This window comes from Populus alba, chromosome 11, assembly GCF_005239225.2.
Source record: "Populus alba chromosome 11, ASM523922v2, whole genome shotgun sequence".
In the NCBI taxonomy this organism is placed as follows: Eukaryota; Viridiplantae; Streptophyta; class Magnoliopsida; order Malpighiales; family Salicaceae; genus Populus; species Populus alba.
In genome coordinates, this window is record NC_133294.1 from 4,229,914 (window position 1) to 4,243,460 (window position 13,547).

Here is a 13,547-nt window from a genome sequence, read left to right on the forward strand (position 1 = left end):
ATTTTTATTTATTTATTAATGCCGTTTAGCTTATGGCTCTAATTAATTAGTCCGGGTATTACTTTCAAAACCTAACCACTCACCAAATTTCTTAATCAGGTTAGGGAGCCACGTGAGGTAGGATCAACATGGTCAACATAAAATTCAGTCAACTTTGTCATTTTCTTCTATTTTGATTTTGTTTCCTCAAGAGTTTTGAAACTCTGTAATTGTTTAATTAGGTGGGGTTTTGACATTTTTATCATAATTTATTCACATCCTTAGAGTTCTTAAATTTCGGGCATGGTCATTCTTATCTCTATCCTTGTGCGTGTTATTTTTATTCATTAATCGATAATATTAATGGATAATTTTATATGTTAATTGAAATTAATTTTTTTAATAAATAATTTTAACATCGCATCTCCATCATTGATTTAATACATTAAAAAATAATTACATATTGATCTCAATGTTCGAAACTTTATACCAACTATGCCGATGACTCAAACACTAACATTTATAACCACTCTTGTATTATTGTGATATGACTAGTTTGAAAGCTTCTTAAGATAATGTTGAAGTGATTTACCAACCAATTAATTGTCACATACGCATGCATTTATATCAATATGATAATCTTGTTTTATATAACTAGGTAGGATGTTAATATATTAAAATAATTTATATCAATAAATATAATTTTAAAAAAATATATGAAAATAAAAATGATCACGCTCGTTAACTTTGCTGTGGGAAACTATTCTTTAATAATAAAATGAGAGAAGATAAAAGTTACCCAATTAATGAAAAGCCAACATTCATGGAGGAAGCAGGCTAGGGTACCACAAGAACAGAGCGGTTCTTGTTTAAATAGCTGCAATGGAAGACCGTGAAAGTCTTGGGTTTGGATAGTTGAAAATCGAAAGAGGAATGTAAACGTAAAAAAGAGGAAATTAAGTTGCCTGCATCAGTTGACTCCAACAAATTATGCATTAATTTCTCATGTGAATCATATAAAACACATCAAAAGAAAATACTGCTAACGAAAACGAAAACAGTGGATCAAAATAAAGTTCTAAGCAAAGAAAAAATTAGTTGATTAAGATTCAAGCCATTCAATCTTTCCAAATTGATGACTCGGTAATCACAATGCATTGATTCTTAAATACATGTGCTTCTAATGGGATGTTAAATAAATTCTTTATCGTGGAGCATAATTTAGAATAATAGATATTTTACATAAAACAATAAAAAGGGTGCATATCTTTATGTTGTATCCAATCTTACTTAATTTGAAGATTTGTAGCTCCATATTTATTTGTTTAAAAGTGTCAATCCGATCAATATAAAATCTGAAAACGCAAGGATAACTAATCGTGAACAAAATGTTGTTGAGATCATTAGAACAAATGGGATGTAAACGTTTGATTTCATGGAAATGAAATTATAGAGGGGGTGTTTCTCAGTTAAATGGTAGTAATTACAGCCTCATAAGTGGACGAAAACGCCATATTCACTCACCTAAAAGTGCATACTCGATTAGTCAAAACTGTCAAAAAAAAAGTACACATTAGTTGAACGACATTGTTTTTTAAGGGTGATCATTTTCGGTTCGATTCGGTTTTTACATAAAAAATTAACCAAACCGACATTATTAATTTTAAAATTTTAAAACCAAAACCGGTTTGAACCAACCGGTATTGGTTCGGTTTGGTTTTTGTTGTTCAAAAACCAGTAAAACCAAAAGCAAATCTCAATGCCCAGTGCCCACAAACAACAAGCAAATTTCGGTTTTTGTTGTTCAGGAAAACAAATCTACCCAGTGCCCACAAACTACAAGCAAATCTTGATGTCCAGTGCTCACAAATTACAAGCAAATCTCAATTTATGTTGTTAAAAAAAACATATATGACCGCAAACTCCAAGCAAATTATAACATAATAATAAAAAAACAACAACCCACAAGATGCAGAGATAAACTTGAAATGGAGTTAGAATCTTAATCATCAAAAAGCTATGTCTTTTTTTATCTGTCCATGTAGTTTGATTAAATAAAATGTCGATGCAGGGGTGAACTTAAAGAGATGAGAGATAGAGAGAAAAGGAGGGGGGGCCTACGGCGAGAGATGAGAAGCAAAGAGAAAAAGAGAGAAAAAAGGGAGGGGACTGTGAGAAGATGATGAGAGGCAGAGAAAAAAGAGGGGGATGATGAGAGGGAGAGAAAGAGGTGCTGTTAGAAGATGATGAGAGGGAGGAGGGAGGGGGATGATGAGAGGGAGAGAAAGAGGGGCAATGAGAAGATGATGAGAGGGGGGGCGTCTGCTGAAAGTTAGTTTAGGTCTAGGGTTTTTTCTATTTATACTTACTTTTTTTTTAAGTGCTGGTATGCTTGAACCAGTTCAGTTCAGTTCGGTTCAATCGGTTTCAGACTTTAGAAATTGAAACCAAACAGAACTTGAATTTTTTTATAATTTTTTAATCGGTTAATTCGGTTTTTTTCGGTTCGGTTTTTTTGGTTATTTTTTTCTGTTTTATCGGTTTTTTTGCTCACCCCTATTATTTTTGATAAACCTTACAAAGTAGGGTTTTTTTAATTTGGGTTTTAACAAACTTCAATTCATTTTCTATTCTTCTCGTTTCTTGTCATTTTACCCATAATTTCCCCTTGAACTCCTAATTTCAAACAATTTCACCCCTAGCAAACTAAAATGCAAACCCTGGATTTGAGCGTCTTTTACAATTTGATCCTTGATTTTTTATTTGTTCAATTAGATCCTAATTAACCACCAAACTCTCAATTTTCTTCATTTTGGTCCTTGATTTCAATGATTTCAAGCCCTAAAGTCTCGCGCTTCTTACAAGTTAGTTCTTGGTTTTAAATTTTTTTAATCAAATCCCTAATTGCTCATGAAACTTAAATATTTGTATAATTAAGCCCCTGATTTAACCAAATTAACTCTTAAAATTTGCAATTCAACCCCTAGACTTTAATTTCTTCCAATTGAAGCCTACATTGACTTCAAGAATTAATTTCTTCTTGCAATTATACCCTCAATAAATTCAATTAAACCTTGAAAAATTCCAATAGAGTCTTTAAACATACAATTTTGAATTTTCCTCCTTAAAAATTGAATTCTCTTTGTCAACAGGGTCAAATTTTCAAATCTTATATATTTTGACCCTCCTCAACCAGTTTTTGGAAATTTTCTAGCAGTTCTGATATGTTCTTATTAACTGATAAATATATATATATATATTTTTTGTTTTTCTTCCATCACTTTTTGATTTTTTTTTTTATTTTCTCGTTTCTCTTTGTTTTTTGAATTTTTGTTTATACAAGGCTCCAAAATGAGTAACAACATAAAGTAGTTCTAGAAAAATCAATAAATAATTTCTATGCACTAATAAACATTTGCCCTTTTTTATGGTGGTGTTTTTACGATAAAACAAATATCACATAATATGTTTTGTCTATATAAAATAGTAAAGTAGTTGTAATTTTAAGTGTTATTTATGTGTCAAAATTTTTCAATCTTGATCAATAATAATGTATCATCTAGTAAAACATTAATGCATAATTTATCATCCTTTAATGGGTTGCTCTTTGGTTGTATACTCTGATTTCAAGCTTTACTTATACAAGAAATGACCTTTTAAGATTTGTTGATGGCATCAAATTGTGGTATAATAAGAAATATTAGTTAGTCATTTTTAGTTTTTCTTTTTTCTTTTTTGGTCTCAATATTTATGTGGTAACAAACCAACTCTGATTTCTCTCTTCTTCTTTTTTCATATTCTCTTCCTCTATTTCTCTAAGTCTGTTTCTTTTTTCTTTTTCATGTTTGGTCATGTCCCTGTATATTGCTTCGGCTAATGGCTTTATAGCCTTCGATATACTTTCCATGATTATCCAAAAACAATAATGCATACTTTGAGTCCTTCTTGTCACCTAAGCGCCAAAAAAAAAAATTTATAACATTAATATCCAGTTGAAAATGTAGAAAATATGGGAAAGTTTTATAACTATAGATATTAGGAAAAGTTTATTTCAAATATTTTTACTTAAACTGTTAAAAATTTAAATCATAAACTTTAGTTTAAGATCGATGTATATTGAATTTTTCTCAATGAGATATAAAAGTAGAAAAGAAAATCAAGAAAAACATCTCTTCCATGTGATCAGTAGTTCATATTAAGGCCCCTTTTGTTTGCTAGAAAGTAATTTTTTTTAAGTAAATTCCAGTAAAATGAATTATTTTTTGATGTTTGGTAGTGTAATGAAAAATAAGTTGGAAAACACTTTCTAGTGTCTGGTTATGTCATAAAAAATAAACTTGAAAATAACTTATTAAAATAATGAGGAACAAATCTTACAAATAAAAAAGTTGAATGAAAATGAAATTGAAAAAAAATATATAATTTCATAAATTATCTCAAATAAAATAAAATATAATTAAAATAATAGAGATCAAATCTAACAAATAAAAAATATTGAACTATAAAGAAATTAAAATAATAATAATAATAATAATTACCATTTCATAATTTATTTTAAATAAAATAAGTAACAATAAAGAAAATGAGAACCAAATTTGATAGATAAAAAAATTTTATTTAAAAAATAATAAGAAAAAAGCAAATAACAATTATAAAAATGAGGACTAAAGTTAATATAAAAATCAAATTCTAAGGGATGAAATTGAAAAAAAAATATTCAAAACAATATATATATATATATATATATATATATATATATATAGCAATCAAAAGTTTGGGGATCAAATTTGATATAATCAGCAAATAATATGATATTTTTAAAATTTTCACAACTTTCGAAAAGTGTTTTCCTCCCAAAATAAAAATAAAAACACTTTCCTGAAAATCAAGCTAAATTTTTCTTTGACTGAAAATGTTTTTCGTTGACCAACTTTTCTTATAACAAACAAACATAGAAAGGTTTGGAAAGTGATTTCTAGAAAATCACTTTCTGTCAAACAAATGAGGCCTAAATCCCTTCGTGTTATTCAAGAATTTATGATAATATATAATTTAAATTAACTATTACTTGAACACTTATTGTATTTTAATTAAATGTTTTTTTTAAAAAAATTATGAAATCAAGTATCTATTCTGAAAAATGAGAGTAGTTAAAAATTTAAATTTGATAGATTATATATTTTAAATTTTTCATTGCCTTTTGATTTGATGATTAGGATTGAATATTTCTAAATTCAATTTTAATCAATAAAAAATTAAGTATTAACACTTGGTTTCAAAAAAAATTAAAATGGTATAAAAACTATATGAATTTTGGTTGAAACATTTTTTATCGATATATATATCTATTATTATTCCTCTTCAAAAATAGTAAAAACAGCAACACACAAACGAAATTATGATAATACAATTGAATTATTAAATAATTGATTGTATAAAAATAAATAAATAATCAAAATTGTATAGCTTCCGCAGCATGGGGACATAATTAATATAACCTCAAACACCTTTTTTAACCTCCTTCTAGTTGTTGTCTTGAATGGTGTTTTACTTTGTAACAAGTAGCAAGAAAAAAAGTCTCCATATGGAATTTTCAGCCAAGTCTTTATATATATTTTGTCTCGAAGAATACTTCAATATTTGTCTCCATGCAAGTCGTTGGGTTCGGTGGTCAGTATTTTCCTTCGCGCACGTTCGTAGCTTGGCACTGTATACCTCTATGCTGGTTCACCCATCCACTAGGCATACGAAAATGACTATTTATTTTTATATTTTAAAAATATTTTTAAAAAAAATTATTATTTTTCTTTACTTAATTTAAAATATAATCATTATGACACTTTCTAACACCGTAAAATCTTATTGCCCCACATGACAATTCTACATGACATGTCTTTGAATGGAATCTCTGTTCATTTTCGAACCACTTTCCTCTTTTTTTTTTCTTTTTTTTTCTATATTGCAAATTTTATTGCCGCGGCCAAAAAAAATTATTTTATTTATTTATTTATTATATATTTAAAATTAATATATTTTTTATGTTTTTATATCGTTTTGATATGTTAATATTAAAAATAATTTTTTAAAAATAAAAAATATATATTATTTTAATATATTTTTAAATAAAGAACAATTTAAAAAAAAAGTAATATCGCATTTATATTCACACTCATCAGTCTTGTTGCCCCACAGGACAATTCTACATGACATGTCTTTGAATGGAATCTCTTTTGATTTTCGAAACCCTTTCTTTTCTTTGGGCGCCGTAGGTTTGAACAGAGAAACAACTATTTTCTAAACAAAACAATGTTCTCGATCGATCGATCGATACATGCATGCAATTAGGAGAAACTTTCCACTGTTCGATCGATTTCTATTCCAAGTCCAATTCACGAGTTTGGTTACGTTAGAAAATTTGGAGAGAAATTATGATTTTTGATGTCGAAATCAATGCAATGGTCAATTGTTGGCCAGCGTTTTCCCATTCTTGTTAATGTTTTGAAGGTGTGAGCTTGAAGGTTTTTTTTTCCTCTGGAAAATTCTAGATATTTTGGGTAATTGCCAGGATGTATACGTGGCAAGCCAGCCATGAGATAGGTAGCCATCACCTTTTTGTCTTTACTTAACCTCACGAGCAAGATTAGGCCAAGGTATAAAGAAATTAATTCTAGCTATAGTAGTAATTATCTTATTTATAATGCAGAATTATTAAGATACGGATAAATAAGTAATATTATTTTATTTTCCTGTAAATAACCATTTAACTTTTCAGAAGTTGTTTTTTAAATAACTATTTTTTGATTAATATACTCCATGAAGAAGAAATTAATAGAGCATCACTGGATGTTGAAAATTCGTGTGCAATAGAAAGAAGGGAAAGTTTGGGTTAACTAATAAGTCAAGAAATATGAACAGGCCAAGTAATATCTACCTAATGTCATGCAAATATTTGATTTTCTTTTCCTTCTTTTTTTATTTTGTTTAGATACGTGTTTGCTTTCATTTCATGGCTATAGGTTGTCAATGATGGAGTTTCAAAGCCACACACAACAAAAAAATAATAATTTCCATGCTTTGAGAATTATTAAATCTTTTACTCAACTAAAAACCAAAGGAAATATATAAAATATGTGATATAATTGCAAGCAAAGTTTCAACGAAGACAGAAATTCGTGCGGTAATTAATTCTTGTTTGGTCAAGATTTGAGGCTAGTAGCTAGAAACAAGATTAAACTCTTGATAGGTCTAGCATCGGTGAATTATGAAATACCATGTCGACAATCAAGCAAGAAGAACAAAAAAAAAAAAACGTTAAAAAGGGATGTCATAACATGGGGTTAGCTAAGAAAAATGGCTCCTAGATTAGAAAAGGAAAGGAGCATAAGTTCTGATATTGTTTTTATATCAAATGTGACAATGTCAAAACGTTACTATATTATATATACATTAATCTCAGAAAAATAAGTTGAATATGTTTCTATATATACGTATTAACTTGACTTATTGTATTAAACTATATCATGATAATTTATTATTGATTTCGTTGACATAAATTATTTGCACAGAGAAATAACACCTCTAAGTTAATGGCTGCTAGCTATTCAAATAATAATACTATAATTTAATTTTAAAAAGAGTACTTCAATTGATCAGATTCTATATTTGCTTTCAAGAGGTTACTATTTGAATCTCATAAATCTCAGAGCCATTACAAACTTACGTGGTCGTTAATTTCAGGACCCGTGAGATTAGTTAAAATACACGCAAGTTAATCCAGACACTCATGTTAATAAAAAAAATAATTAATAATAGTACTATAACTTCATTAAAAAAAAAAAAAAAAGTAATCAATTGGTTAGAAAAATTCAGCGATTGATTCCAAAATGAATAAAAAGTAAAATTTCATCCAAAGTAGTGTTTATTAATTTTAGATAGTGAGATAAAAACGTATTTAATTGAAGAAATTATAAAGATATAAAAATATAAAAATGTATTTTTATGATAATTTAAAAATAAATTTATATATTTTAAAATATAAAATATAAAAATAAACACATATCTCCACTTTCTGTCTTTTTCACTTTGTAATTAAATCGTAACCACAGATTACCTAATTTTCCACTGTAAGATGGTGGTTACTTGGGCAGTCTCCTCAAGGGTTTATTAGCGCAAGGCAGGCAACTACTAATAAATATAGATGTGTAAAAAGAGCAAGTGACTGGGTCCCACCAGTAAACAGTCAACATGGTTACCGGGGAGCAGATCTGAAACGTGGAGGGCTTATGTAATAGAGGGACCCATCTAGAGACCAAGCAACTGTCCCGTCCGGTCTCCAGTCATAACCTAGCCTGGCCGTCAATTTCGTTGACGTGCTTCTCTCTTACTTTTAATAAATAAATATGAAAAAAAAACAATTTAATTGGTTTATTGAATTTCATCACGTGGAACGCGCCGCACGATAAGGGACGGTGGGATTGACAAGTATTTTTTTTTCCTTAGGGTTTTGTTTTTCTTTTTTCTTCGTTGATTTGATTTTATGAAAGAGTCAAAACTCTTTCTTGACGAAAGGTAGACGAAACCCACATACCCCACCCTCAACACCACCACCACCACCTTTTTCTTTTTCTTGTCTTACTTTACAAATCTGGTCAACATTTCATCAATTTTTGTTGTATTCAACCCGTATACCCATTTTAATATCCGGACCCATATTTGATTTTTTCCCCTTGGAAAATTCCAGTTGTTATTGTTGTTGAAATATTTGAATTCTTTAGTTTATGTTCTAGATAATTATTAGTTTATAGGTTCATATTACATGTTGGATCAAAATTTACAAAAATTATTCATGATATAAAAGATTATTTAATATATTTTTAAAATTAATATAGAGCGGTTAAACTTTAAAATCTTTTTATTTAACTCATTGCTTAGCTTATTTTTTAAATTAAATCGTAAAAAGTTTTTCTAATGTAATCAAGCCGACTTAATAGTTCAAATGTCAAATGTATATTCTGTTTGACTGATAAAAAAAGTTAGATGATGAAATTAAAAAAAAAAAAAAAGACTAAATTGATGTAATAAATCTCCCGACCCAATTTATTATCAAGCGTAAATCTAAAATTAAATCATGTGGTAGTTGGCTTAACGTGACTCCTTTGACTTAATCGACCTCAAGGCAAAGTAATTGATAGGTTAAAAAACAATTTTGACAAAAAAAAAAAACTCTTAATTGATTTTTTGTTGAGCTCGGTTTAAGATAATTTGATTAATCATAAAGCAACTCAAATCATTATTAAAAAAATTTTGAGAATGAAACTAAAAAAATATGATATTGAAATAAATAGCAAGGAAAAATAAAATGAAAAAAAAAAGAAGAAAAAAAAGAAAAGAAAAGGTAGAGCTTCGCTATTATATGACTAACGAAGCTCTATTGAGATTGCCATGGTAATGGACTATCCACTTACTCTATATGGATATCCATCGACAACCCATTTTTTGCAGGCCTCTAAAGTCTAAATTTCTTGTATCAGCAGCAGTAAGACTGGACCAATATTGCCAGCTACGCATCACCTGACGCATCACCTGACGCAACCACTCAAGAAATCCCTCCAATTTCTTCTAAATATATCCAATTTCAATCCAAAAATTAAAAAAAAAAAAATCTATCTCTTTTTGGTCCACCCTTCAAACCCTTTTTATAGCCGAGCTCATTGCAGCGGCTAAAGACTTCAAAGACTTTGCACACATAATTAACACGTACACACAGACACCTCTCTCCTTTCTCTCAAGAAAAACTCTCTTCTTTCCTAGCAGTTCTTCTTGTTTTCTTTCTTTCATTTATGGACAAAGGATGGGGTCTTACCCTCGCTTCTGATCCTGTTTCTGTCTTCTCTAGCAACAACATCAACAGCCCAGTTGGCTCTTTTTTGAAGATCAAAAGAGACTTCATTAGTGATCATAACATGGATCATTCTAGGAACAATAATATGTTTCAGTTTCCAGGTAGTCTTTCTGCTGGCCAAGATGAGCAACCACCTTCTGCTGCTCACGAAGTAGATTTCTTTAAAGAAAAGATAAATAAGGTTGGTGACGATGATTCTAAGACCACAAGTGTTATTGTCAAGAAGGAGAATTCCATTGCTGAACTTGCTCCAAGGTCTACCAGGACTGCTCTTGATGTAAATGTAAGAAAATGAATCTGTTTTTTTCTTTTTTTGAGTTATTATGGCTTATATAGTTTTTTCTATAAATAGAGATATTGTTTTTATTTTAATTTTGTTTCTAAATATAGACTGGGTTGCACCTTCTGACTGCTAACTCTAGAAGTGATCAATCAACTGTGGATGATGGAGTTTCATCTGATGTTGATGAGAAGAGATCAAGGAACAACGAGGTAATTATAAGTTAAAACAGAATCCAAATCGATGGTCAATTATTTTTTTTTCTAAGATTTCCCATTTGTTTAATTTTTATATATATTTTTTTTTACATGTAGAAGTTGGCACAATTACAAATGGAGCTGCAAAAAATGAATACAGAAAATCAAAGGTTAAAAGACATGCTTGGTCAAGTAACCACCAGTTACAGTGCTTTACAGATGCATTTTGCAGCACTAATGCAGCAACATCAACAACAAAATCATGGAAAAGAAAGCAATAAAGAGCAAGAGGTGATTAATTTTCTCTCAAAATAATTCCAAGCATCCTTGACATGATGGCGATGATGATGATTTTAGTGTGTACAATGTTAACTTGGTCCAGGTAGGCTAAATGATTTGTTTTTGATGTGTTCAGATTGTTCAAGGAAGATCTTCTGAGGAAAAGAAACATGAGGACGTAGTAGTGCCCAGACAATTCATGGATCTAGGCCCTTCAGCTGAGATTGATGAACTATCCAATTCATCGTCCGATGAGAGGACTCGTTCTGGAACACCTCAAAACCATATTGAAGTTGCATCCCCGAAAAACAATGGTAAACTTCCATATGATCAAGAAAATTCCAGCTTCCGAGATGGAAAAAGAATTGGCAGGGAAGAGAGTCCTGAATCTGAATCACAAGCATGGAAGGTTCAGAAAACGGATCCTGCCAGTCCTGCTAATAAGGCTATAGAGCAATCGACCGAGGCGACGATGAGAAAAGCCCGTGTGTCGGTTCGTGCACGATCGGAAGCTCCCATGGTATGTGACTAGCTAAGACTTGTTCAAAATCTTCATATAACTTTCAACAAATTGGAGTGGAACTAATTTGGTTTGACCGATTCCAGATTACTGATGGCTGCCAATGGCGAAAATACGGTCAGAAGATGGCCAAGGGAAACCCGTGTCCGAGGGCTTATTACCGGTGCACCATGGCAGTGGGCTGTCCAGTTCGAAAACAAGTATGTTTTAGTCCATTTCTTGATCCTCGTTTTCAATCTAAGCTAGGGATGATTTGAGGAATCGTCGATAATCCAATCAAGATTTTATCTAAGACCAGTGTGATTTATGTTGGTGATTGATTTCAGGTTCAACGTTGCGCGGAGGATAGAACAATCTTGATCACAACCTATGAAGGCAATCACAATCACCCTCTACCTCCAGCTGCGATGGCAATGGCGTCAACAACAGCAGCAGCTGCAAGCATGTTGCTATCAGGATCAATGTCAAGTGCAGATGGCATTATGAACCCAAATTTGCTAGCAAGAGCAATACTGCCAGCTGGCTCATCAAATATGGCAACTATTTCAGCTTCAGCTCCATTCCCTACTGTAACATTAGACCTCACTCATAATCCAAACCCTCTACAGTTCCAAAGACCTCCTCCACAATTCCAAGTCCCTTTTCCAGGCCAGCCCCAGAATTTTTCCTCAGTCACGGCGCCACAATTGCCTCAGGTTTTTGGTCAAGCCTTGTACAACCAATCGAAGTTCTCTGGCCTACAATTGTCTCAGGAAACTGGGACTCCACAATTAGGCCACCAAGCTCAACCCCACTTAGTGCACTCAGGACAACAACCTTCCCTATCTCAGGACACATTGACTGCTGCCACTGCCGCAATCACCGCCGATCCTAACTTCACTGCAGCACTTGCAGCTGCCATCAGCTCCATCATTGGTGGTGCTAACAGCAACACCACCAACAACAACAATAACACCAATGCCACGAACAACACAAGCCACAGAAATTAATTAGACATATCTCTTATCAATTTTTTAGTTTTTTTATGAATAGTTAATTACTTTTTCTTGTTATCAATAGTTCTTTGTCTCTTTCTTCCCTTCTTCCGAGGGATGAAAATGAGGTTCAGATGTTCATAGTTTCTTTTTTTTTTTCCTTGTTGGGGGTCGAAAGGATAGAAATTAAAGAAATCATAAGATTTTCATTTATTTTGTTGTTATTATTTCATGCTTTAATAGTTTGTTTCAAATTGTTCCGTTTTAAAAATGATCAACATATATATAAAACAAGCACGATCAACATATATTTTCGAACCATTAATGGTTTATCAATCGTGCTATTTGGTTATGGTCACAAGAGCAATAAATTAAAATAAAAATAACATATTTTTATGAACTTTCAATTATGAAAATACATAAATTTATAAAAGAGGTGAGTTATTTAAAAAGTTTATATATATTTCTTAATTATCTCTCAACCTCAAACCTCATTTACTTTATTTCTAGTTTTCATATCCCAATGACTTGTTAACATTCAATAGTTAGCGTCTGCAAGTGAACAAATTAAAGAAATAAATTACAAGTCAAGAAACCAGCGAATAAGTTTCGAAGAACACAAAACATTTTGGTGATTTTAAACAGTCAAGAACTACGGCTAGACGTCTGTGTACAACTGTTTGACACGTAAAATGTTAGAGTGTAAGGTGGAGGGAACCCTAGCTTGCCTGCAAGAGTGGACTTTGAGGAGACTTCTAGGCAACTACAACACCATGTGGGGGGTGATAAATGAATGAATCAAAATTGGATCGTGAAAGCTATCTTCTTCTAAGGTCAAATTTTGACCAATAAAGAAAGAAATGTGGATTTGGTAAGTTTCGTGGAGAGTGGTGAAGCTAGGGGCTAATTTCATTGGACAATCTAGGAAACCTTTGTTGACTTTCCGTGCAAATTAGCCTCCCTTTCTTTCTTTTTTTATTTTTTCATTGACATCTTGTCATGTTCACGTGGATATTTGAAGGTCGAGCATGGCGGGTCGCAACCGTACCTCATCAATCCATCCACCGTACATGGAAGGATCTTTCACTCTTCTTAACTTTACCAACCGTTCATGCGAACCTAGCTATGAGCCTATGACTTGCAAGAGTGATTTGTGATTTGCACAGAAAATAACTTTTTGGAATATATATATATATATATATATATATATATATATATATATATATATTGTGTAATGTATGAGGTTGTGATCTTCGATTACCCTTTGCACATCTTTCAGGAAGATGAAAAGAATAAAGGATTGAGAAAATACTTTCAACTATCAATAGTTAATTTGTGCCCTTACGATTCTCATCATAAATGCGAGTTGGACTAAACAGTTTGCTATAATTAAGATCATGGACCTCATGGCCCCACA

The 13,547-nt window shown here is 31.1% G+C and overlaps 1 protein-coding gene across 2 annotated transcripts; it reads left to right on the plus strand.

The window, feature by feature from the left end:
• The first annotated feature begins 9,694 nt into the window (after nt 1-9,694).
• LOC118061370 (probable WRKY transcription factor 31) lies at nt 9,695-12,384 on the plus strand. 2 transcript variants are annotated; one of them, XM_035074800.2, is made up of 6 exons: nt 9,695-10,163; nt 10,271-10,372; nt 10,478-10,648; nt 10,773-11,156; nt 11,243-11,356; nt 11,483-12,384. In XM_035074800.2, exons 1-6 carry the CDS (start codon nt 9,819-9,821, stop codon nt 12,143-12,145), a joined length of 1,779 nt encoding a protein of 592 aa, XP_034930691.1. In that variant the 5' UTR covers nt 9,695-9,818; the 3' UTR covers nt 12,146-12,384. The 2 variants fall into 2 exon arrangements, with proteins under 2 accessions (XP_034930691.1, XP_034930690.1); XM_035074799.2 differs by having other exon boundaries at nt 9,696-10,163; nt 10,475-10,648.
• The last annotated feature ends 1,163 nt before the right edge of the window (nt 12,385-13,547 follow it).

What these genes read in the sequence shown, in the direction of transcription:
- LOC118061370 (XM_035074799.2), top strand. Translation starts at nt 9,819, where the DNA reads ATGGACAAAGGATGGGGTCTTACCCTCGCTTCTGATCCTGTTTCTGTC. An exon ending in AGAGATCAAGGAACAACGAG is followed by an intron (nt 10,373 to 10,474) that starts GTAATTATAAGT and finishes TTTTACATGTAG; the next exon opens with AAGTTGGCACAATTACAAAT. An exon ending in CACGATCGGAAGCTCCCATG is followed by an intron (nt 11,157 to 11,242) that starts GTATGTGACTAG and finishes GACCGATTCCAG; the next exon opens with ATTACTGATGGCTGCCAATG.